The sequence below is a fragment of the Gymnoscopelus microlampas genome, assembly GCF_963454915.1.
Source record: "Gymnoscopelus microlampas genome assembly, chromosome: 20".
Lineage (NCBI taxonomy): Eukaryota > Metazoa > Chordata > Actinopteri > Myctophiformes > Myctophidae > Gymnoscopelus > Gymnoscopelus microlampas.
Window position 1 is genome coordinate 16,511,361 of NC_139957.1, and position 27,694 is coordinate 16,539,054.

Below are 27,694 nucleotides of genomic sequence, written 5' to 3' on the forward strand. Positions count from 1 at the left end.
GCACACACACACACACACACACACACACACACACACACACACACACACACACACACACACACACACACACACACACACACACACACACACACACACACACACACACACGTCAGTGTCGAATGTTAAGTGTGAAAAAACAGCAACACTTCAAAACCAAGCGTAACCACATCACGCCAGTGCACCTGTGTTTCCATAGCAACGGCTTCCTGAGAAAGAAACAGGTGAACTTCATTATCACATGCATCAAGTCTAACACGGGATGACACTTTACATTTATCTATGATTAACACTGAAAATAAATGGCTTCTCTATTTCTTAAGTCAGTGATATATATACTATATTACATCTGAAAACTGTAGCGTGAATTTGTTTATCCTTTTAAATTGTTTCATGTACGGTTTACGTTCTAGAAAATAAAAGCCTGTGTTTTTTTTATCATGTGTGATAATGCTATTCTTTGGACTTTTGCTTAATTGGACTGCTTGCAATCATAACCCTTTAATGGTTTAATTATGGACTTTTAAATCCATTGCACTTATTGCAGGGTCATTCTAGGTAAGCAATGTAATGTCGGGTTGTAAATTCAGAGAGCCCATGGTAGTGTTACAGCACTGCTCTGCTTCACACTACTAGAGCAACTAAAACGAGGCACTGGTAGTGTTGGACGCTAGAGAAAAATACTGAAAGCATTTGGTTTGAATTTCTAGAGCAGATGGGAATGCCCAGGAGGGAGGATTCCATGTGCCCTTGAGTTAGACATTTGACCTGCAATTGCTACAGTGGAGCTACTCAGTGGACAACAATAGAAAACCATCCATGTGTGTCTGTGTATGTTCTCCACTGTGTACATCCATGTGTGTCTGTGTGTGTTTTCTACTGTGTACATTCATTTGTGTCTGTGTGTAGTGTGTACGCATGACCAGGAGTGTGCTGCAGTAGTGGAAGACATTTTCCAATATAAAGGGTATTTTAACACATTTGGGGGACACTTATTGTGACGTCATTGATGTATAAATGACGTCACATGTTTTTCTTCATATATACATTTTTTTACCACACAAGAGTTTCCCCAGAGCGTAGTTTTTAGAAAATACTAGGGGCAAGTTACTACTCTTAATACTTCTCTTATTTAAGGGGCATTTTTAAACATTACAGCGGGCACTTTTTTCCTTTTCCTCGTGTATATTTCGGACAGTTTCCCAGGATAGGATAAAAGTGGAGGCTGAGGTTCTGCTGACCTTGCTGGGGACCGGTGGTGGAGGGACTCCTGGGGAGTGGAGGGTGGGGATGACGGGGGCAGCCAGGGGGGTCTGGGCCGGGGTGCTGGGCTCACTGCTGCTCATCTCACCTGCGGAGGCAGACGCAGACCCGGAGGGAGCGCCCTTACTGCCTGCCGGCCGGCTGGGTTGCTGGTGGACAATGAGAGAAGACAGTGAGTAAAGAATGACTGGACATGCACATTATGGACATGGAAATAGAAATTAAGACGAAAAAAGGGCATTGATTCGAAGATCCTGATGACCTGAGACCAAAACAGAATGTTTTGCAATGGAAAACCAAGAAAGAAAAAACAACAACACAGGAAGCGAAGAAATTATGACGCTGCAACGGTCAAAATTGTCACTGAAAAACATCCAAAAGTTATGAGGCGAAAGCAAAAACCAACAGCAACAACAAAATCAGCATGAACAGTGTAAAAAAATAAACTGAAAAGACGTATACGTGTAAAGTGTATACGGTACTTTTGTTGTTGAATACTCCACTACTGTAGCTACAGTATGACATACTGTATTGAGCTGTGAGAAAATCTATGCTAACATTGGTGCTATAGCCTGAGGTCTGAATGTGGTTGGTGATCTGATCATGTAATCTCACTCACTTGTAGGCACCACACACACACACACACACACACACACACACACACACACACACACGCACGCACGCACGCACGCACGCACAAACACACACTAGACAAAACCAAATAAATAAATTAACAAATAAGTGTATAAAATAAGCCACGGATAAACAAAGCAAAAGCAATTAAGAATTTGAAGTCCTGTCAATAGCTTCTGAACAAGACTGGGCTCACCTTGGGCCTTCTGGCCGTGGTCTGAAGAAGAGGGAGGGAGAGGAAGATTGGAGAAGAGGAGAAGAAGAGGAGAGGAGGAGGGAGGAACGAGCAAAGGACAGCAAAGGAGAGGAAACACACAACAGCCAGGGTTAGAAATACAAGCCAAACTTCATATAAAATGGGATATCAGGATTATCAGCACACAAAAGGACAATATGGCTTGATGGATTCACTCTCTAAAGTGATGGTGTCGCTCGCCCGAAATAACTGTTTTCAAGCGCCATTGGCGTATGATGAAGTGTAATTTAAGTTTAAACCTTTATAAACAGGCCTGCTTCCTTAAATACAAATCAATTCCCAAACATGCATTGCAAATGTACGTTCCTTCCATACCACAGCAATTTACTGTAACTCCTAAATATCTATGCTGTATTGCTGTATGTACTGTACATCTTCATATAGAAATGTAAACAAAGAAGCATTTCCCTCTGAGTGCTCCAGACAGTCTTCCACTATGAACCCATTTTCAGGATCACATAACACCACCCATATGAGCCCTACACTGTTGTTTTCCTCTCTCCCATCTAGCTCCATCTCACTTACTCTAGCGAGTCTCTAGGGGCTGGCCTGTCCCTTGTCCCCTGGCCATGTGACTGCTACCTCAACACAGTGACTGGTACCGCCACTGACTGGCCTAAATGACTGCATTGTGTCTCACAGGACAGGATAGATTTGCTTCACACGTGGGCCAAGTTCTGTTCTGTTCTGTTCTGTTCTACTTGCTTGCTTATTGAGAAGCGCTGAATGCAGTGGCTCATTATCTTGGTAAGTCACTGGGTTCAGGCATGCAGAATGCTATAAGTGGCCTAGATATGAGGGTTTACTAAATTGTCAGGGGGAACATTCATGCTTAGCTATCATCTAATTTCTTTTAAGTGTGTATGTCAGATTTGAGTCAAGCAGCATATGCAAATACATCTAGGTGTTAATCTACTTGGAGTGCCAGACAGGTGGGATTTGTAATTCAGGGAAAAGAATGTTACGGCCCTATGTGGCCTCATTCTGTGTTTTAACCCTCTCTGAGTATTTTCAGTGCCCCATGGTAATTGGAGAGTGGAGTGGAGATGGAGGAGTACCATGGTGTCTGGAGACACACCTACGATTCCTCAATCGTAACAAAAGGTCATAACAAAGAAAAAAAGCTATTTAGATGATATTTTGTGATTGACAAATGATGCAGGAAACCCCACCCTTCTGGTATTACGAGCAGATCAAAACAAATATAATGATTGGCTAATTCTATTTGACTCATGTGGTACATCCAACTGCTCCTCATTTGACCCTGTAAAATTATTCTTTATATTTCTTTCATTCGACACCTTTCTCCACCATTTCCTGGCATTCCCATTCTTCTCAGACTCAGCGCCCTAGCTATTTGGCTCTGTTATTGGATTAGTGCTGGACCATTCAAAAGAAATTAGCTACAGAGGTAACAGCTGTGCCAAATAAGAGCAGACAGCCTAGCCATGATGGTATGCTACTGTGAACAGGACACACTGTACTGAAATAACAGCAGGAACATTTATCACGTATCATCTGCAGGAACATTTATCGCGTATCATCTGCACTGAGAAGTTGAAATCGATTCTCCCTGATGACTAAAAGCCACTGACCTCCTGAACACAACATCAAGGTGTAACTATCAGAACAGCACTCATCATATGTCAATGGCGAGACTTCTGCATGATAAAGCCAGGTTTCAGGCACAGAATACATCTATAAATCTAAATTATATCAAGAAGGGACTTCATGAGGATACATGACTTAAACACTGAGTACTGGACAGTACTAGACACTTAACCTCACTAAACATCACTGACCAGAATAAGACACAGATGAATAAGCATCAGCTGACATTTTCAAACAACACACACTATGACTTTATAACATGGTAAAGACAAGGACTGGGGTGAGAAAGCTTCGTTGAGGCTGTATGAGTCATATAGTTTAACCACTTAAACCCTGCATACTTAGTTGACCGGGGTCCCCCAGGGCTCTATACTAGGTCCGCCAGTATTTCCCTCTACACAAAATCTCTTTGCTGAAACTAGGTGATCTACAAGCTCACAACGTGTTGTGAAGCGTTGTGGGCTTGTAGATCGGCTTGTAGATCGGCTAGTTTCGGCGACTGTTCCCCCTTGATGCTAGGGTTCATGTGGTTAAAGCCTAATTTATGCTTCGCTGTACGACAGTGTCACTTGCCATGAAACAGTTATTTTCGTTGAGTATCACCGTCGTATAACAAAGAATAAATCAGGCTAACACATAGCCATGTTCATGGAGAAAGATGCTGTTAAAATAAATAACTTGTTGTGGACAGATGGGCGAGTATCATCTACATAGGGCTGTCACGATCATTACATGTTTGTTGACGATTAATTGTCATACAGTTAATTGGCAATTAACTGTATTAATAATTGCGATTAATGATTTAATTGTGTTTTTGGCATTGAACATTAGAACATATAGGCCTAAATAAATATTACATTTCTAGCCCAGGCTATACAATTAGTCATTTTATACTAAAACATATTAAAAAATCGTGGGAAATAGCAGATCTGCAAGCTCACAACGCGCCACAGCGTGTTGTGAGCTTGTATATCTGCTATTTTTGGTATCTTTTAAATAGTTGAAAATGTATGAGCGTTTGTGAATTATTTCCCTAAATGTTCAAGACACAGACGGCAGGTTGAAAGTGGTTAAAAGAGCGCGGACAACAATATAATGCTGGAAATATGACATTTCTGTTAATTTCACCATGCTGTTTTTATGCAGTTGTGTAACGTAATGTAATAATTATGACAGGCCTACAAAAGGGACTTTCAATTAACAGCCGGCAAAACTGAGAGTGACATGGCAAGAAAGACACTGCATGTATGAATGAAGATTTCTACCCCAGAAACACCAGAAACTTAAAATACCGCTTTAGAATGAAAAAAGCAACCCCCCCACCACCCCACACACATGACCATGGAAGCATGGATTAAAACTTCTGGATATGATCCATTTACAGTAGCAGCTGTACCAAGAGGTAACAACTAAGCTAATGGATGACATAACAACAACAATATCCCCACAGACACAGAGACGTCAGATTGTGTTGTGTACCTTCCGGGGAGCAGGAGTCTGTCTCATCATATTTGCAATTGAAGAAGACACACACAGTCACAGAGAAAGACACACGCACACACGCGCACAGTCACAGAGAAAGACACACGCGCACACACACACACACAGTCACAGCATCACAGAGAAACACACACACACACACACACACACACACACACACACACACAGTCACCGATAGGTAGACACACAGTAGAGAACAGCAGCCAAGACCGCGTTTAAGGCAGACAGACAGACAGACGGACGGACGGACGGACGGATGAGCCCCAAAGATGCAGCCAGTAAGGCAGGCAGGCGGACAGACACAGACAGTAAGACAGACAGATAGCAGACTGGCTCCAGCCACTCGGTTCCTCTCAGACTAGGAAGCTGCAGCAGTGCAAATGGCCGCGGCTCTGTTCCAAGGCTTCCCTCTCACTCGGTTCCTCCCTCCTGTTACAGTCAACCCTGTCCTCCTCTATGTCCTTTCAGCTGGCTTGCCAGTGAAGCAGCCTCTCTTGTCATAACGCGAGCGGTCTCGAGCGGCAGTGGTGAGCCGGAGCTAACGCTGTCCTCAGGTCGATTCCCCCTCTCTCTCTCTCCCTCTCTTCTCTCCAACACCCCTGTTAGGATGCAGACATCTCGCTGACACACGGTTTCTGATGAGCCACCGTTCAGTTCACACCTCCCCTATTCCCTGTTCTCTCTCTCTCACTCTCCTCTCCTCTGTCTCTCCTCTGTCTCCTTCCGTCTCTCTCTCTCTCCCCGTCACTGCTCACTGTGATTTTCCCAGCCTAGCCAATTCCCTACTACGGCATTACATCACCCGCAACCCTCCACGCCAACCCCACACACTCTTCCCCATCATCACTGGTGTGTGTGAGTGTGCCTGCGAGTGCCTGTGAGTGTGTGTATGGGAGAGACAAATGAGAGAAAGAGGAGGGAGGGGGGGGGGGGGGGCTACAGCAAAAGAATGGTAACAGAAGAGGATGGAAAAAGAAAAGTGCGAGGGTAGAAGAGAAAGGGAGGGGAGAGGATGTGGAAGGAAAAAAACAAAGGAGGGGCAATGAGTCGGGGTGGTGGTGGAGGGGTCGGGGGTGACAACACTGATGCAAGCCTTCTCTGTATCCTAGCAACTGTCTTGGATTCTTCCCATGGACTCATTAGAATGACATATACAGAAACAATGAGGCTGCCCTGACATCTAAGCTGTGACATGAGCATGGATGCTGCTGCTGCATTTGAAACACTAGTATATGATGTACATTCGTATGTACATTCATATTGTTATTGCCAACAACACTCCAACAAACTGCCAGTCTCAGTTTTCAAACAAAGGAACACACACACCCAAAAAATGGTGCAAGTCATCACTTTTTGAAACCAAAGAAAATGTAACATCGCTTTGTACAAGTGGGCCAACATATTTTATTAGTTCTCGACTTCCATGGAAAGAATGCTGAATTAAATGTGTTCTTCCAGGCTTCAATAAAAAATCACTTTTTATAAAAAATAATTTAGGAATGATAAAACAGTTCTATCAGTTCAAAGCCAGATTATTGGGCTAATTCCTGCCTATATGGTTATGCTAAGACCAAGAGCCTTTTGATTTCCTATCAGTAATATCTTCCTCAGCTCCCACTAATCTCCTGCCCAGGACAGACTGCATGGTGAGAAGAGAAGAGGATTAATTCCACTGGGATACTCTGCTAAACTATGAGCTTTACACCCAAAGTACCGTGGTCATGAATATGGAGATAAGTCAATTACGTTGTTGATGAAAGAACGTGAGGGTGTGAAAGTTAGTATAAATAATAGAGGATTTTTGTTTGTTAATAACATTGGGCAGATAACGTTAAGAAACTAAAATAAGGAGCATCTCTCCCTCACCCTTACTGTCTCTTAATTCTTCCCTATAGCTCTACCCATTAAGTGTTGCATCATGGGAAGGACAGGGTATCAAGGGTTGGAGAGAGTGAGAGAGAGCGAGAGAGAGAGAGAGGGGGGGGGGGGGGGGGGGGGGGGGGGCGGGTACTGGAGTGGGATGACGAGATGTAGAGAGGTTTCAAGTTCCTGCTAGAGCAGCATTGACAGATGTGATTCACTGACTCTAAGGGCATTGGTCCTCAGCCCAGCAGCAGCAACATAACAAAGGGGAGATAGAATTTCTGCCCCAACAGCACCAGCACAGCACAACATAATGAAGGCAGTTTGCTTTATTGGCAAACCGGCAGCAGCAGAACATATTTCAAATGTTTGGACAACATAAAGCACTTGCAGTACGCTATACTCTCTATGGAGGTGATGTTTCCAGACCTCGGTTTTATACAGTATATATATATATATATATATGTATTACTTAAATACAGTATGTATACTAAACAGAAGGGTGCTGAATGAAAAAAAGGATAACCGGTTTTAATTCAAATACTATTCTAGAATAAAGTTCTATGATTGACTACTTACAGGATGCTATCTGAATTGGTCAAACGTGATAAAAAATACTAATAATAATCACCTAGCTGGGGCCTGTTTCACGAAACCTAGATAGCAGATTAAGCCGGGATTTATCAACTATCCTGGATGAATTTATCTTGGATTAGCCATGAATAGGTTTCATGAAAGCTGAGTTATCTCGCCAGGTTCATTTAGCCAGTTAACCTGAATATGTTTATCCATGGTTGGTTCTCAACTTATTTAGTTTCAACTTTCAAGAGTGCATTTTTTTCGTTGTGTGACCCTCAACACAGGATTTAAGAATCCCAGGCCTAAATCATTAGTACCAGCGACAACACTTGCATCTGCACTGTCACTGGACTAGCGGGAACGCCGCCCCCCCCCCCTGGGCTTGGTACCCTAGACATAATTTGGCCCATGAGGAAAACTAATTGGGGAACCCTGATACACAGTAGGTCTACATTGCCATTAAAGGACTACTTAAGCCCTATATACTTCATTATACAACAAATTACAAAAACATATAGTCTGCACAACCTCATCATGACTTTAAGCTTGTGAGCTTGTAGATTGTTGTGACCATTATAATTTTTTATACTAATTATTTGTGAAATCAGTCTTCTATGGTAGATCTATTTAGTTGTGGAATATATAACTGCATGCCACAATCACTGGAGAATATGCACAGGAATATCTATCAATGACTGATTATACCAGTGAGATTTTAATTTTCCCTGCCGAGTTGTGGATTAGCTCCTGTTAGACTAGGCAGAATTTCAGAAAATGTGCTTGTATAAAATGCTGAAGGCATTTCGTGTTTATTTTTGGTATACAACATTTCTAGGGGTATTAAGGGGTGCTGAATCCAAATCTGCTGTATACCCAGCGCAAAAATGTCAATTAAGGCCTCAAAATTGAGAAATTCAACATGGCCGCCCGGCGCCATCTCTAAAAATTAACTTTTGATCTGGATGACCTAGAATCATGTATGAAGGCACTTTTCCATACAAGTCAACCATGAGGATTCCAAATCTGACACAATTTTAATTGTCAGACCTCGTTTTGACTCCGAAATTCAAGATGGCCGACATCCAGTACAGTAAAAACTTATACCCAGGGGGCAATGAACCAGATGGGCTAGAAATAAAAACTTGGTGTCTATTTCATGGTTTCAGAGCATGAGAAACTCAATGGAATACTTATCTTTATGATTGGGTGTGTCTGGACCTTTAATTTGCATATTTCCAAGATGGACGCCACGCAAAAATGAGTTTTACTTTGACTTTTACAGTGACAGCTGACTGTTATGGCAAAAAGTCTGCTTTTTAAGTAATATGAACACATTTGGTCAGTTTGAGCTTTAATTTATATGTTGTCAATATGGCAGACCCACACCATGAGTCTGGTCAGAGTCGTGTAATCCGGGATGCAGAGATGGTAGTCAAGGCAGCAGTGGAGACTAACCCATTTACAGTGAGCACATCATCCATGATCAACATATCTACAGGACAGTGTGCTGATTCCACATCCACAGTCAAGGACGACTTGATGAGTGTGAAAGAACTGGGTCTGAAGGCACTGTGTGAGTCACTGTCCAGTGAACAGAAGAAGACAAGAATAATGAAGCTTAACACTTTCTACACTCAAAACACAAAATCTAAACAATCTAAGGGGAAAACCTCAGCACCTGGCAAGAGCAATGAAATTACTGCCCTCCTGCGCATGACCCTAATCATAGCCAGTGGTGGAGAACTCAACCTTGTTGACTTTATAGGCAACCACGAGTGCAGTGACTTCCCCCCTTCCCTCTTCCAGGAAGATGGCAGGATGAGAACAGGTACCAAGGCAAGCCTTGTGAAGGTCCTGAAAGAGGAGACCAAAGTTGCATGTATCCCTGACCTGCCTACAGAAGACAGAAAAACAGCAGTAGTTATTGATGCCATGTATGCCATGCGCCATTGGTCGTTCCTGAAAGGTGAAGCATTTGGAACAATCGCTGAACGATACCAACGTCTGCTGTTGAATGATGTGCCTGCTGGCACAGAGATCATTCACTTCTGTTTTGACCGGTACTGTGGACCTAGTCTTAAGACAGCTGAGCAAGAACACAGATATGCTTGACCAAAACCTACCAAAGAATATGAAGTCAGTATGCATTACACAGCTCCAGATCCTCAGGAGTTTTTTGCTGTGTCAGCTAACAAGGCAAACCTATTGAGTTTCCTCTGTGACGAATGGTGTGAAAATGAGAAACTTAAGTCGGCCCTTGGTCCAACACATCTTTACCTGGGTGGGGGGTTTAAAGAAGAGACAAGGAGTGTGGTGATCAAGGAGGGGTCTATTGAAGATGTCCCTGCACTAGAATCCACACAACAGGAGGCTGATACAAGAATAATACTCCACACCCTGTACAGTGTCCAAAGTTGACAGAGTTGTCAGAATCAGAATCAGAAGACTTTATTGCCATGACATGTGAACATGTTAGGAATTTCATTTGGTACAGCGGAGCACAGTTTACAACAGACAGAAACAACACTCCCCAACACCACAGCAGCCATGGGCGGCGCTGTCATCCATGCCAATGACACAGACATCATCATCATGTGCCTTTACTATGCAGCAACCCATCTCCAATGCCTTCCAGAGCTGTGGGTGAGAACAGAGCAAAATTCATACCTTCCTATCCATCAAATGGTATCAGCACTGGGTCTCGCACAGTGTCGTGCCCTGCCCTTTATCCATAGTTTAAGTGGCAGAGATACTGTACCACCAGCTATCCCTTCTTCACTGGGAAGAAGGCATGGTTCAAGGCCATCATGTGTCTGGATCTCTGCACTTGAGGAGTTTGGTGAAAACTCTTATGATTCCCTCTCAGATGACGTCCATCAATCAGGCACGAGACCTCACAATTGCTGTATATACATCCAAAGCGGACCACCAGGAGGATTTTGACCTGAGTAAGCTTAGAGTGTACAAGTTCCTCAATAATAGATCAACCCTCTTAAAGCTGCTGCCCCCGACAGATAATTCCTTTGACCTGCACCTGAGAAGAGCTGTTCTAGCAACCATAATAGATAAATGTGCACATATCGCCAAGCCGGATATTCCTTCTTTCACAGAGTATGGATGTTCTCTCAGTGCTAGCAATGCAGTCCCCCTTGCATCTACCGAGCCAGCCTGGCCTGTGTCAATGAACAAGGCAATATCATGCAGCTGTATCAAAGGCTGCCAGAAAAACTGTTCCCGTGCAAAGAAGGCAATTCCATTCTACTTAGGATGCCGTTGCCAGGGACTGGAGACACGATGCAGCAGGATCAGTGCAACATGACAACAGTGACAGTGAATAGCATTGTACCATAGTATCATTGGCTTTAGAAGCAGGCAAGACTGAACCATAGAGGTCAAAATGAACCTTTTGTAGGCAACCTCAACTCCGCTTTTACTCTATTTGTCACTAAGTAGTCTATCTTTTGTTATGTTACTTGAATGCATACCACTATGTTAATTTGTATAGCCCTAAAGTTGAAGTTTTTGGCAAGTCTTGGAGTGTGCATGTGTCTGTTTATATTGTATTTAGTTTATTAAAATGATACATAAGGTACATTGTGGGCTTTTTCTCCGATTTTTCTCTGCAATCATCCCCACAACTATAGATCTATAAATCAATAAATGGAAAATGTAATACCATACATTATTTATGACTGCAGCCATATTGACAACATATAAATTAAAGCGCAAACTGACCAAATGTGTTCATATTGCTTAAAAAGCAGACTTTTTGCCATAACAGTAAGCTGTCACTGTAAAAGTCATAGTAAAACTCATTTTCGCGTGGCGTCCATCTTGGAAATATGCAAATTAAAGGTCCAGACACACCCAATCATAAAGATAAGTATTCCATTGAGTTTCTCATGCTCTGAAACCATGAAATAGACACCAAGTTTTTATTTCTAGCCCATCTGGTTCTTTGCCCCCTGGGTATAAGTTTTTACTGTACTGGATGTCGGCCATCTTGAATTTCGGTGTTAAAACGAGGTCTGACAATTAAAATTGTGTCAGATTTGGAATCCCCATGGTTGACTTGTATGGAAAAGTGCCTTCATACATGATTCTAGGTCATCCAGATCAAAAGTTAATTTTTAGAGATGGCGCCGGGCGGCCATGTTGAATTTCTCAATTTTGAGGCCTTAATTGACATTTTTGCGCTGGGTATACAGCAGATTTGGATTCAGCACCCCTTAATATCCCTAGAAATGTTGTATACCAAAAATAAACACGAAATGCCTTCGGGGTTATGCTTCTCTGAAAATTTACCCTGTCTATGTCAGATTATTTCTTGGACTATGGATTCTTTATTGATCTATCCTGAGGAGTTATTGGATTACTTTTGTTCGTTTGGATTGATTTATGAACATGTGGAGACGCAAATGGATGTGTGCGTGTACAGTGAGTACAACATTGAGTGTCGCGGAGATGTCACTTGAATTGAATTACTGTGCACGTCGGAGCGATCTATTCAAATAGATTTATACAAAACTAGGCTTGATCTTCAAAGCAATTCAGAGCAATTCAATAGAATTTAGGAAACATGCATAGTTTAATCACACACCACTGTACTACGCTCTTTTTTCACTTTTAGGCCTACACCTAAAGGCAATCTAGCCGATCTATAAGCTCACAACGTGTCGCAACGCATGTAAGCTTGTAGATCGGCTATTTTTGGTGAATGTTGTTCCCCCAGAATAGGTTTGCTGGGGTTCAAGTGGTTAAGGAGAATCAAATAGGCCTACATCCCTTAAATCTTTTGTAAAAATTAATACTTTACTAAATGTTACTGTTACTGAACGTTTTAACAAAAAAATCCACTCCAGTGATCCATGGCAGGTGTTTTTCTCTCACATTTCTAAAGCCTTTTCAACTGCAATGAATTTAAAAAATAGTTATCATAATGAAACTTCCCCAGTTGATTACTTACATGAAGACAATGATTTATCGTATTACAAGTTTTCTGAAATTGTATATTTAAATATGCAAATTAGGCATTTAGTCCATGAACCAGAGCCCCAAAATTGAGCCAGATATTGAATATTCCCTTGTTAAAAACCTTTGACTCTAACATCTTAACAAAATGCAATAAGAATGTTGATTCTGGCTTTGTCCAATGTTCCAATGTTGTTTCTGGAAAGTTATGCAAATTCAGGCATGTTTTCCTAATGCCAATTTGCATATTTAAATATACAATTTCAGAAAACTTGTAATACGATAAATCATTGTCTTCATGTAAGTAATCAACTGGGGAAGTTTCATTATGATAACTATTTTTACATTTTTGTCATGTTTTCACCTGTACGTATGGGGAAAATAACAAAATGTGTGATAAATATGAAAAAGCTGCTCCTGTGGACAGGTTATCATATATTTATTTACTTATATTGACCCTATAAACAATTTAATATAGGTATGGTTTTGCCCACTCTTTCGATAATTAAATCTTGTCTGGCTCATGGACTAAATACGTGAACGAGCATTCAGCCTGGCTTGACTTCTCAGCCTGGTTTGGCGTTAGTAGAACGGAATAAACCAGGCTGTACTGAGCAGACTTGTCAAACCTGTATTTGGCTTTACATCCAGGATGATTTAATTCTGCCTTTGTGAAACGGGCCCCTTGTATAGACCTTTAAACACTTGACAACATAACATTCTTAATGGCTCAAAGTTAATTTCCTTTTATGTTAGTTTCATTATCCACTGTTTGTGAATATAAGTAGCCGACAGGAAATAAATGTGGAACCAAGCTGTAACCCCAAAAAGCAATCCCACTGAAATGTCTATATTAAATGTCTAGATTAAAGTTGAAACATAAAGAAATTATGAAAATACAAATTTCCACATCTTGCAGACTAAAGACCTGGAAGTCCTAGAGGTCTACAGACAGACCACAGGGCAGGAGAAACAGCTCACATGGAGTGAGTAAATCTGAGTTTGGCAGCAAATCCATAATCAGCTGGGCTCTTTCTGTGAGTCGACTCTCTGCAGCAGCAGCAGGCATGGCGGTTGATATCTAACCCACTGGAACATCGATCAGAATCTGACATTTTCGAGACAGCGCAGCAGAGGATATGACTCAGCTCCAGGATGTTAAGCGACCACTGCCGGACCATGACCATGAAGTGCGTGTACCCAGTACCCACGCACTAGTACATAACCTAAGAAGCCGTCCCACACAACACACTAATGCATTTCATATACAGCTCAAAAATGTCAAGCAGTATGTTTTTTTTAATATATATATATATATATATATATATATATATATATATATATATATATATATATATTCTTTTTTTTATTACAAAGGCTGAACAATGGGAATCTGGTCAGTTACTTCATGAAAGCATATACCTGCAAGTAATTCCAAAATATATTTGAAAAATAGGCACTAACAGTTTTCTCCTGTGCACATGTCCAAGATATTCTTGTGGCATTTCTGCTTAGAAGAACAGAGAGGGAGACAAATGCAACAAGAAAATGTGACATGGGTCTGGAGCCAGACCAAAATTGTCCAAGCCACAAGAGCTTTCTCCAAATAGATTATATGGACTATTTTTTTATATATATTTTGAAACATATCTCAGGATAAGCTTGAGCGTATGTGAAATGCATTTTCTACCGACATAGTGGCACACAGGCAGCAGCGAATGAATATAGCCCATGAGACATACAGTAGAGGCCACATACAATATGACAGAGCTTTGAACCACGGGAGAGCACAGAGCATGGTGAAGGGACAACAACACATGGTACAAGAAATAATGGAGTTGCATGGGTGACACAGATGTGAGGATTCACACATTGTCTATCTCTCTCATAACCACAGAATAGTTGATTCATATCACGTGGATGAAAGTATGGATGATTTGATAGGAAATATGGGTCAATGGGAGCTAGCGAGACCCTGGTGCCATGCAGCAGCTATAGGCCAATCAGAGCCACAGATACCACGGTGATCATAACATTACCACTGTACCGAGGTTCGAGAAACATGCACCACCTTTTTGGGCTTCACTCCTCGCTGCGTGATCGAAGGAGGGAAGGAGGGAAGGAGGGAGGGGGTGTAAAGGTGAAGGTTAGAGGTCAAGGTTGCAGAGTTCATCAGTGGCATGCTGCACATGATGGGAATAATAGTGAGTTGGTTCTCTCCGTTGGTGATGTCAGAGGTCAGATATCAAACAATACACTAACCAGTACACACACAGACACATTCTTGCTTAGCCCTCAGGCTCTCTCTCTTTCACACATTATTACATTGCTCTTTTTTCATTTACTTTCATGAGGACAGACCACAAACAAACTGTCAAAAAGATTGATCCCCTAATAAACCTTCTTTATCAAGACAAATTATGCACAACTCTTACAAAACTTGCAGCTAAGTTTGTTCCTGCACCATGTCCATGAAACAAGTCAATTGTTTTGGTGACTGCACCAAAACAAATGACAGATTACAGTGCAGTTACAGTACATTTCAGAACTGGTGTCCAATCTAATCAATATTTTGTGTGTGTGTGTGTGTGTGTGTGTGTGTGTGTGTGTGTGTGTGTGTGTGTGTGTGTGTGTGTGTGTGTGTGTGTGTGTGTGTGTGTGTAATTCAATCCAACACATTTCAGAATGTGTCAGGTTGCATTTATTCTTCACTTTAGCATTTGTTTTCGTAGGGTGAAACAGAGAATGTGAACTTGAAGACAATGTTGTAGATTAATAAAGATACATATATATTTTTAATGGAGCTAGCAAGTGTAGTGATGGGCCTTTTTTTTAATGAAGACTTGAACTGAAAATATGTTTATCGACTCATTGTCAAGTACTATGCGCAAATTATAAATAGATTATAACTGATTTCCACCCTTTTGGTTTGCAACTCGGATGGCACTGAGTGTACAGCGCAGCCCTCTGTCGGTGTGCCGACAGAATCAGAATGCCTTGTTTTGGATCGTGACTGGATGACTCCTAACATAAGGCACTATGCCTTATTCATAAGTCTTCCTCTGCCATCCTTGGAACAATAAAATTGCAAAGGGAACATGTTTCCACGTTATCAGAGGTTTGCCTAGGGGTGAGGGTAAGATGGAGGGGGGTATCAGGTGAAAACCAAGAGTCCAGAGAGACAGCAACATGACTCAGCAACTCTACTCTAGAATTTCATCTAACAGTGGTGGGTGGGGTTGGTTTGATCTTCGTTAGATATCCGTCCTAGAAATGGCAGCAAGACGATAATGTGCACTCCTTTTGAATGCCAATAACAGCAGCCTACGTTTTTTACGTGTTTAGTATCATCAATTACAGTAGCTGCCCATGTGGGATATAGTTTACTTAAATGAACAGAATTGCAGAATTTGTATTGCCTGTGTCTAACTGATCTAACATAGAAGCTTTATCAAATGTTAAGTTAGAATACTCATCCTTTTTTTTCATCTCTATTTTAAATTTATTATAAATCATAAATCATCTTTTACTTTCATGAGGATGCATCACTTTTGTAAGATGTTAATGACTGTAGGAGCCCTTAGACCACACAGATTAACTGAAGTAGTCAAGTTGGAAGGGAAATCCCCTTTCAAATTGATTTGAAAAAACAGTAGAACAATGGATAACAATATGTGAACATAAATATACAATATATCCATTCGTAGATGATAGATTTTCATATTACTGGCGATAGATTGTACATTAGTCTTATGCCTATATTTACAAATACATTATACAACATGCTAACCAGTCAGACCAAGTGAAGCTGGCTAGGGTCAGACTTTAAGGGCCCTATTTTGAGGACGCAACATAACACCTGGCACTAGGTCTTAACTTGCGCCGTGGGGGTGTCTCCCAGCACTATTTTGCTATTTTGAGGATGCTAATATGCACCTAGTGCCGAGCACAGCACCGGTGATAGGTGGTAAATGGCCCTGGATTATCAATAGTTGTGTTTTGGGTGTTACATTAATCCAGCAATCAGAGTATCGGGTGCCATTATGTTTAAGAAGAAGGTTGCACACAGTCCTAAGTAGTGAGATCAAAAGAGCACAGAATGCTTTCCCATCGACAAAACCAATGTCCTGCATGACGTGAAGCGTGCAAGTTTAACATCTACTAATAAATAATGTCAGGATATACGGGTGAAACAAAAGCTCTCTGCTCACCAAAACATCAACATTGAAACAAGAGAAATCCAAACGCAAGTGCATGGCCATTACTGCAATCAGTGTAGCCTAATTGTCTATCTGTGATACCTATACAGAAATAAATGCTTCTCTCGCTTTCTCTCTCTCTGCGGTATAGATGGATTAATGAAACGGAATGGTGTGGTGTGGTTAGGAGCAAACGCAGAACGCACCACAAATCATTGCCTTTGATTAGCCTAACTGTTGATACAAACACAATTGACAGAAGGAACAGTCACACTTTTGCAGAATACAGGAACATCTGAATCACAGATATTTGTTGAGAATTAGGTGTGAGGAAGACCTCTCAATGTTGTGCGACTCGTGAGCAATGATTGCAAAATGTCCGGTATGTTTACTGTAGCTACAAAGACTGGCACAATGACGCTAAGGATTCACTACATCACGGTAGGCTATTTGAGAATATTTATCAGCTGCCTGAAGATGTTTCTCCCTCTCTGAGGCTCTGTATTTTGGAGAGCTCTGTGACAAAACTGTCCAAAATTCACATTGAGCACGAATGCTTCATTAAAGCTTCATCAAAGTCTACTTGCTTAATTTTTGTCTCCGCCAGGCCGGACAGCCGAAGGCCGGAGACTATGTTTTCACTCCTGTCCATCAGTGTGTCCGTGTGAGTGTCCATCCGTCTGTCTTTGAGCAGGCGATCTGTCCGGAACTGTTGGCCCGATCTGGATGACACTTTTCACGCACACTCTCAGTGGGCCAAGAAAGAACCTCTGCCCCAAACCTTTCAAATATGCCTCGTGGTGGCGCTATAACAGGCAGCTTTAAGTTTTGGCCAATAACTTTTGAACCGTGGTCATACAAAACAATAATAATTCCCTGGATTTCTTGGATCATGATGAAACTCCTCACATAGGCCATGCCCATTTCTGCCAGACAAGATTTTCTGGTTATTTTTTATAGAAAACTATTTTTTATTTTAATTTCATTGTATCTCTCTACTCTTACCAGTATCCTGTGTTTCATGCTTACTGCCTTTGCGGCAAACAACATCTGAATTTCCCCACAGGGATCAATAAGGGTCTCTCTCTATATATACACATTCATAATTTAGTAAATATTTGCATTTCACACTAAACAGTTTTTCATGTTTTCATCTTTTGAAGAGAATTTAAAATAGTCAAATGATTAATCAATCATTATAGCAACCAATTAATCCAGGACTAAATTAATACAACCCAAATGAAAATATCAGAATTATAACTCATTAAAATCTGAGCATGTGAATTCCAGCTTAGCACTCCTATTCTGAGACACTCAAAAGTCAAAACTATAAACTGCAGTAAATGAATCACAGCACAAGGCTTATGTGCCTGCTTTTGGGAGTAGACACTGCCCTCTACTGGACAAGAATAAAATGAACCTACACATTTCTGTTCTAAATTCTAGGGTGCATCCAAATAGTCAAAAGAATTACATCCCATCTATTTTCCTAAACACATCCTTTAGCGCGACAGAAAACAGCATAATGTCAAGGATATGTAAAGGAGAATTTCCAGAGGGACTGCACTCCCTCGGGTTGTCTGCGACGTGTGTGGCGAATTTGGCGACGAACATACGTACAGAGATTCCCTGCATTTATTGTAAGATAGTATAGTAAAATAATGTATAACCTACAATTTAAAACCATTTAAAAAGGTGATCAGTGGTCACAATTTGACTCGAGGGAAATAACAAATAGTTAGTTGACAGTTGGTCAACAAAACATACAAAACAACCTCTTTACACACGTTAATTTGTAAATGACGGTATGCATGTCATTTTATATATTTTCCAAGGACATTTTTTTAATTGCAAATAAAACACAATCTTCACACAGCTTGTATGCTTTCAGATCTTGTCACCAACAACACTCATGTCGGCAAAGGACATCTGAGGTAAAGGACCTTGTGTCTGAGGACAGGTGCAAAGGACCTTGTGTCTGAAAAGGACAATTGTGTCTGAGGACAGGTGTAAAGGACCTCGTGTCTGAGGACAGGTGCAAAGGACCTTTTGTCTGAAAAGGACATTGTGTCTGAGGACAAGTGTAAAGGACATTGGGCCCGATTCACTAAACTGTTTACACCCATATTCTGAGTGTAAACAGCTTCATGGTCTTAAATGGGGGCGTGGAGCAATGCAAAGGATCTTCCATATGAACGCGCCTCTGACCTTCAGGCAAAAATCAAAAACTGTGATCCGCACATATCAGGGATTTACACACCCCTTTGTGAATTGCACGTCAGTTTTTGTTTAGAGAAAATACACCCTCCTATAGTCACTTTATTTACACGTTATTCATATTTACGACCAGCTTAGTGAATCGGGCCCATTGGGTCTAAGGACAGGTGTAAAGCAAAGAAAGGACGTCCTCCAAGAGTTGACTGGATCATATGAGAAGTTGAGCGTGTGTGTGTGTGTGTGTGTGTGTGTGTGTGTGTGTGTGTGTGTGTGTGTGTGTGTGTGTGTGTGTGTGTGTGTGTGTGTGTGTGTGTGTGTGTGTGTCAGACAGACAGACAGACAGTTTATGAGTGTCTCTGTGTGTCTGTGTATCTGTGTTTGTAACTATGTGCAGTGCTGCATGCATCCGATTGTGCGAGGGTGTGTCAACTCCACATGTAGGCCACCATGTCTCCTGCTGAACACCTGTAAGAGAGCTTTGTGCCACGTTGCAGCAGTACAGCACTATCTCACTCACCATTTTAGTGGACTTGGGCGTCTCCAGGATCTCTAAGGAGCAAAAATAAAAGAGAGAGAGAGACAAACACTCGTTTATCACAACTGTCATTTATCCTCCTTCATAAAGTCTAAAGTCTGCCTAAGATCCTGGTGTGAACCAATCAGGCAAACAGAGCAGAGCAAACAGGCTACAATATCTTTTCACCAGGTGACCAGCACTTGTACAGAAAGTGTGCCTCAGAACAACATATGATTCTATATGATAACCTATGGCACATGTCCAGTTAGATGCCCTGTGAGGTAAAAGCCTCCTGACAGCCGTCCTGCCATTTGCTAGTTTTCACAGGGACACCAACTGCCTATCTGTCTCTCCACCATGCAGTGGCTCTAGCTGTTCCAAATAAAAAGTAAAGCAAGTTTCATACACAGAGTAAATGCCCCCCCCCCCCTCCTTTCTGAAATCTCAAAGCAGCAGTGATCGGTAACCATGGAGACAGTCCGCAGAGTGTGCCTCTGCCAGAATCTCAGACACCGTTGTGATTCTCATGTGGACCTGGCCAAAATCTATTGTTGAATAGAGTGAATAGGTTGTATAATATTTGGGGGAAAACTGTCTCAGGTTTCCTCTCATGAGTGATTTTGTCCCTAAAGAAGCTGTTCAAGGCTCTGGCAAATAAGCAATTATGAAGGTTAAATCTTGTGAATCGAATTCCTAACTGTATTTACTCAGGTCTCTTGTCCCAGCCAGTGAAAGAGGTGGCTGTGGTAAATCACATCATTGGAGATAGACTCACTGCTGAGTTTGATATGAAACAACCCCATCTAGGTCTCTGTCTTTCAATGACGCAGTCTTACCTTGACAAAGGATGAGGTATTTTGACTGTGTGTGTGTGTTTGTGTGTGTGTGTGTGTGTGTGTGTGTGTGTGTGTGTGTGTGTGTGTGTGTGTGTGTGTGTGTGTGTGTGTGTGTGTGTGTGTGTGTGTGTGTGTGTGTGTGTGTGTGTGTGTGTGTGTGTGTGTGTGTGTGTGTGTGTGTGTGTGTGTGTGTGTGTGTGTGTGTGTGTGTGTGTGTGTGTTTAAGCTTGCGCTTGTGAGTATTTAAGTTCTAGATTCAAGGTACTGTATTGTCACATGCATTAGAGCTAAATGTGTGTGCCCTTCTCCCTTTACAGTATGAATAGCAGATATGATGTACAAAATACAAAAAAGGAAAAATACAAATAAATGTGTGTGTGTGTGTGTGTGTGTGTGTGTGTGTGTGTGTGTGTGTGTGTGTGTGTGTGTGTGTGTGTGTGTGTGTGTGTGTGTGTGTGCCCACACACAGATTTGTTATTTTGATTTCAGGATTGTAATACAATTTAGTAGTATTCACCGCACTTCATTCTATGGCTATATTTTATTACAGTATAATACAGATATAATACAAAATGCTGATGAATGATAGCCAAGGACAGAATTATGGGCTTGCGTGTGTGCGTGTGTGCGTGTGTGTGTGTGTGTGTGTCCTTACCGCGTTTAGGAACCTTGGCAGTGGCTGGCTCAGGTGTCTCAGGGGACGTTGTGTCCGCTCCATCATCAACCAGCTGGATCTGACACACAGAAAGAGAGACAGCGAGAGAGATAAAAGAGAGACAGAATGAAACAGACCATGACAGGGAGAGGCCAGCAGAGAAACAGAAAGAAACACAAGAGACAGAGACAACAATCGGGAGAAAGGAGATACATTCCATTATAGTCTTTCATTATTGATCATTTTATTAATTATCTATCATCTTATCCACGCTAGTTCCCACGGAAACATCTAGAACTTATGTAGGACCACTCTGGGCCAGCTTGTCTTTTGAGGTATAAGAGATACATCAACGAGCTATGTAACACAATACTTAACCAGCACTGGAGCTCATCGTGTGTGTGTGTGTGTGTGTGTGTGTGTGTGTGTGTGTGTGTGTGTGTGTGTGTGTGTGTGTGTGTGTGTGTGTGTGTGTGTGTGTGTGTGTGTGTGTGTGTGTGTGTGTGTGTGTGTGTGTGTGTGTGTGTGTGTGTGTGTGTGTGTGTGTGTGTGTGTGTGTGTGTGTGTGTGTGTGTTCAGAGCACAGGTGGCCTACATGAAGCATGTTGAAATGAAATGAAATGAAATTTAGCTTCATGTGATGAACTTCAGGTAACCATTTCCCCCCAAAACAGTCTATAGTATTTTGGAAATTTCGGTAATTATTTATGTATAAAGTCATGCTTAAGAAATAAAATCCTGCCTTATTACCTGTGACTGTCTGACAAATATCCCATGGTTCTCCTCACACGTAAAGTAGCGTTTGCCCTGCACCGTGCCATCATTCTTTCCCTTGGCCTCATCCAGGATGACGCCTACCCATTTTCCTGAGGCAAATAGTGTGGTGCCGATGTAAGCCACTGTCCCACGCTGCCCTTTGCCGATCACCTCCACCAGGGAGCCCACCTTGGCTGGCCGGCCACCCCCATCGGAGCTCATCCTGCTGCTACCACTGCTGGTGGTCTGAGGAGACATGATATGAGAAGATTAACAGCAAGTAGCGTTCCATTCATTCTTGTTTTGGGGCACCCTCATCATGGTATAACCTGGTACTGCACTGTACTGTGTGCATAACTGCAACGTCCTGGCCTGGGTTTGATGCAGTGAGTGCATGCGTTCCAAGTTAAAGGCGATAGGTTTTTGTAAAAAAAAACATTGTTTTTTGTTAAACGGTTAAAGCTTTCTGATTCATTGCTTTACAGTAGAGTGTTTGTTCACTGTTTAGTAACAAGGGTCTCGCACTCTCTCCAGCTCTTTAGTAAACAGAAAAAAGGGTGTACAGCATCCAGCTTCATCTGGATGCTAATCCATCAGCCAATCCATCGGCCAACCCATCAGCTTCACAGATTGGCTGAGCTTTGCGTCACGTTTGTAGCGTGTACAATAGAACGCCATTATTTTACAGGGTAGGTAGTGCACGGCATGTCTGTATCTGTCTCCAATGTATGCCCATGTATACGTGTTGATGATGTACATGGGCATAAATGGGACACAGACAGACAGATACAACATACTCTGACAACAACAGCACAACAAATGCAAAAAGTACAACGAGTATTGCATAAACGGGTCGGGCATGCATTCCCGACTTGCATCGCTCCCGACTTGCATCATTCCTGACGGTGCCATTTATAAATAACCCATTGTAATATCTTATTAGTACTGTTGTATACCGCACTGGGTACTCGAACATCAGGTACAGCGAGTACTCTGACAACAGGTACAAAGGGTATTGCATTTCCAACTTGCTTGAGAGTGCCCTCTCAGAGGCGATTTTGGTACGGAATCAAATGAAGCTAGCAAAGTTATGATCATCATCACAAAACATTTGGTAATGTTGTCATGGAGATAGGCATAGGTTTGGTGCATGAGAGACTCAGAAAGCTGATCTGTTACCATGGCAAAGAAATAATGTCATCACTGCCACTGTTTCTGGCAGAAAATTATTAAAATTCTAGATTGCCATGATACAAATGGAAAAAATGACATTTGAACTCATTCAAATTCAATGTTAGGCCACATATTGGTGTCAGGGCAGTCAGTAGTAGCAAAACAACAAATAACCTTTAGACAATGTACAGGGAAAGAAAGCCATATGTACATAACCACAATATAAATACTTGAGGATGCGACACAGTAGTACGTGAGTCCAAATTAGCCTTTAGGCAGGTGTGCTGCAATGCTGATGCACCGTTGCTCCATGATCACGAGGAATTGTTTGGAAAAGCTAACCACCAATAGAACTCTTGCAGTTCCTCCTCTATTACAAATCCGGTGTGGATGACTATTGACTATGTGTGGATTTCCCAGACAAATGCCTTGCCGTGTGTGTGTGTGTGTGTGTGTGTGTGTGTGTGTGTGTGTGTGTGTGTGTGTGTGTGTGTGTGTGTGTGTGTGTGTGTGTGTGTGTGTGTGTGTGTGTGTGTGTGTGTGTGTGTGTGTGTGTGTGTGTGTGTGTGTGTGTGTGTGTGTGTGTGTGTGTGTGTGTCATCATTACTAAAACATGGGTGCTTCCATTCAGTCAATGAATGAACACATGTTCATTATGTCTGAAAATAAAACTCCACAGCCTGGCAGTGTTAGTGTCAGGCCCTACTCATGTCCATTGTCCACATACATGTTTAGGAGGTAAAAGCTGGGTCTATATAGGCTCCATTGTCACTCCAGAGATCACGTGTACCACATTTTATGAGTTTTGGACTAAATCTATATGATCAGGTTTAAAAAGTGTTTTGAAGATAATGTTATTGGCTGGAATGGGCATGGCTCATTTACAGATACAGTACATGCATAAATGTGTTATGACCAAGGAATCCAGGGACTAGTGTAATCTTTTTTTCTCTGTAGTGGGTGAGACAGAGAAGTGTGGTAGCTATTCATTTTATGGATTCTGAGATAATGTTACTTTTACAGAAACTCAATTTGCAATACACATGGGAAAATGTATTGCAATAAAAGTTTAACCATATAATATGTCTTGAGAAAAGTACACGCACACAATTCCTGATGAAGCTGGTGGGTTTGACGTAACATGTATGTGGTGCTAAAGTTGTGGGAGCATTTACGATATACAGTAGGTTAGTAACTAATAATATACATTAGCTGCAGTAACAATAGCATGATTGACTAGAGGCACAGATACAATATCAAATTTAAAATACAATTAGACTAAGGCCAGTCTGAACAGATGGGTATTATTTAACCACTTCTTGAAAGTGTCATTGTCAACAGACCCACACATCTGAAGTCCAAAAGGAGGCAGTTCCAGGTTTTAGATTTTCAAACGCTTGATCACCTTTGGTTTTTAGTCTAGACTATGAGGGACAGCCAACACTACTTGGTTAGGAACCCACTGGTGTTCCACAGACACACATCACAATTCACATCTCATAAATCTGTTCTTTAAAATTTGACAGACAATTCCGTGGCAATACGAAGCATTATATATCATAAATCAATTCTGAAGCAAAGAGAAATACCCAAATTCTACATACAGTAATTGGAGCAGGGGAAAATAGTCCCTAGCTCTAATATTTGGTAATCTAACAATGCTTTATTATGCAATTGATAGTGCTGTCCTAGAAAAGCAAGATGACTCAGCAGAACAGCATTCTTGATGTTATCACCAAATTAGTGATGATGTTCTGGCACACCCCTGTGCTATAGCCTAATGTAAACACGGCAAGAGGAGGGGCCTGTTGGGTCACAGAGACAGTGCTGTAATCAAAGTGCCACAGGTTCGATGCCTACAAAAGGAAACCTCTACCTGCTCAGATATAAAAAATCTAAAAGCATTGGTTAAATGAAATGTAAACAGATAGTCTGCACTGACTAGGTTGTGTGAATCCAATTCCAATGAGACCTGCATTTAAAGCTAGATGAAACAATGTAGAACCTCCCAGGACAAGCAGAGGCTATCAAGAAAGAACTCTGCAGTGTAACGTATAGGACTACAGAGATTTAGAGAATAGTCTTAGCCTCGGCCAAACAATCGAACGTCAGTGGCCACTCATCCACTGCATAAGTATATAACTATACATAGGAATGTTGAAACATAAAGGAGTGTGTGTGTTTCAGTGTTTTCTCATTCCTACAGCGTGAGGGTCATTACAACCCCTCTGAAACAACCTGGGAATTTTAAGACCACTAGCTCTTGGAAAACCTCAAGACTTAAAAGCAAAGTCAACATCAGGCTTTAGGAGTTTATTGTGTTTGCCTTCCTCACCTGGCTATAGGCCTTAGTAACTGCCTAGGAAAGGGAAACTGAAAATGTAGGGCTACAACATGAGATGGGGATCACTCTAATGTGTCATTACTCCTCTCCTAATCTCTCTAAAGTAGAATCTGTCAGCACCACTTCCCTAAACATATAGTGTTGTTGTTAGTAGAAATAAACACAGAAGCACCCGGCAGGAAGTGGACTAAGAAAGGGGAGGAGCCAGGGGGGAATAGTTTTTTCCTTTTTCCCCCCAGATGGGTTCCCAGATTGGTCCTCTCCTATTACCATAGAAATAGGTTAATCAGTTTTTTGTTGTTTTTCTCTCCATAACAATATCTTGCATAATTTTTGATTGATCAAATATGACGAAAGAGAGAACAATCAACCAAGTAGGTTTGGAAACTGCAAATAATTCACAAGAAAATGGTAGCATTAATGTTATGCTCAGTTTCACCCATGTGGCATGAGTAAATGTCAACCCGCACTGTTGTACACGACCTGAATCGCTCTGATTGCTCAGTCTTGTTAGCTTGATTAATATTCATGACTGTAAAAGTATGAGCTATTCTATCTTGTATGAATACAGAACTCCAATGCCTTGGTTGTCTGTACATCACATCATACATCATTGAACTGTACATCACGAGGGGAGGGCTACAGCGGAAATAAGGCTCCGACTTTACGGTGACCTCGTCTTTTATTTGTTGTGATTTTAGTTATGTTTTATAATGTAAGTAATTATATCAACAGTCATTGGTCTATGAGCTTTGTGGCGGCTGTAAAGCTCAAGCACATCTGCCAACCATTTTAAAAAAAACTTTTGTTTTATAAAATCATCAAACAAAGACCTAAACATCTAATAAAGATTAAATCTAGGGTAGAAGACATGGCTAAAATTGGTTTGCCCCCAGCCTGTAATGAAACATAAATTCACTTTTATGTTTGATGTGTTTTAGAGCCTCAGCCACCCAATGAATCAAATCAAATAAAAATATTGGGTCTAAGCTAAGTGCTGTGGGTCGGCTACACAACTATTCCACACTGAAAACTGCATCTGTAATGAAACATTCATTTATGTTTAATACAATGTTCAGGCCTGTTTGCCACGTGCTAGAAGCAGAGAGGACCTGAGGAGGGCATGCTGAATAATGTATTGCCACTCTACTCTTACACATGCAAACCCAACCACAAGGCTCAGGGGAGGATGCAAACAGTTCTACAGAGTCAAGACTGTACAAGCAGGTATATGCCTGTTTCTATCACCTTTCCAGACTGGAATGGCAAAAGTAGGCATGATGTTTGATAAAACGGATATTTGTGACAATCTTGCTCTATTCTTTATAAATATCTTACACCATACATATTTAATCTCCCCATTCATTGTTGTGTATTGTACTTTGTGAATTATCAAACAAGTAGGATGCTTTTAAGAAGTGAGGAGGACCCTTGAGTGATATGCGAATACTTAAGACTTTATTACATTGGAAGCATAAAGTAGACCTAATGCTGAAGGAGAAGTAACCTAATTCTGAGGACAGACACTGATGTCATCCTTCCCGGATGATGAGGACTTTGCCTGAGTCAGAGACAGATGACAAATAGGAAGTCTTCCCGGTTCTCATGGAATGACAGTCCCATGATAACAATAGCCATATGGTTCTGTAATTTGCTTATTGCATATTCCATTTTAGCATGCAGATCAGCACAATCAGCATGAAGGTACAAACCCCAACATCACAACAATGTCTAGCCCTGGGGGCATCTGAGCCAAACAAAGAAGCAACAATTCAAGCAGAGGAATGCACAGCCAAACCGTGTCATTCATCAATCCATTCAGCCTGGAAATCGACATCAGGCAGACGCCACAATAGCGAAACAAATTCACCAGACAGAAATGCTGATGTACATATCTAAACAGCAGTAACTTAACGCAACAGTCTAGCCGATTCAGTCACGCATCTGAGACGCGCACATCTGAGACTCTCTGGGTGCGCTAGCATGCACTCACCCGGGTGTATGTGTTCCTCCTAGTCTGAGACATATCTCCCAGTCGCCGAGCACCCTCACACCGGGCTGCCTAGACTCAAGAGGTGGGAGAGCGTGTTATCAGGATAAGTGTTGGCCAGACACAAGAGGGCTGGCAAGACGAGAGCGGAGGAGAGAGGGAGGGGACGAGGGTAGTTCAGTGATGCTGTCAGAGGCGCGTCTCTCCTCTTCACCGACGACACCACATCCCTCTCACTAAACCTCGCAAACACTGGCCTGGGCTCTTAAAACTTCCTTTCCTCTTTCACCCTGCTGGACACCAGAGAATCCCTGGAAACCTGACTCAGGGAAGA

At 41.7% G+C, this 27,694-nt stretch overlaps 1 protein-coding gene across 11 annotated transcripts in view; it reads right to left on the reverse strand.

Moving 5' to 3' along the window:
* Nucleotides 1-27,694, reverse strand: part of dctn1b (dynactin 1b) — a 53,455-nt gene that overhangs the window by 19,810 nt on the left and 5,951 nt on the right. For 5 of the 11 annotated variants that reach the window (XM_084044827.1, XM_084044826.1, XM_084044825.1 and 2 more), the window contains exons 1-7: nt 27,364-27,487; nt 21,848-22,099; nt 21,098-21,176; nt 19,607-19,638; nt 2,090-2,110; nt 1,239-1,409; nt 183-206 (exon numbers count right to left, since the gene is read on the reverse strand). In XM_084044827.1, coding sequence (XP_083900953.1) covers nt 183-206; nt 1,239-1,409; nt 2,090-2,110; nt 19,607-19,638; nt 21,098-21,176; nt 21,848-22,099; nt 27,364-27,396 — 612 coding nt within the window. In that variant the 5' untranslated portion in view covers nt 27,397-27,487. Of the gene's footprint in view, nt 1-182; nt 207-1,238; nt 1,410-2,089; nt 2,111-19,606; nt 19,639-21,097; nt 21,177-21,847; nt 22,100-27,363; nt 27,488-27,694 lie in introns of those variants that run through there. The other 6 variants (XM_084044823.1, XM_084044831.1, XM_084044830.1 and 3 more) reach the window with 3 other exon arrangements.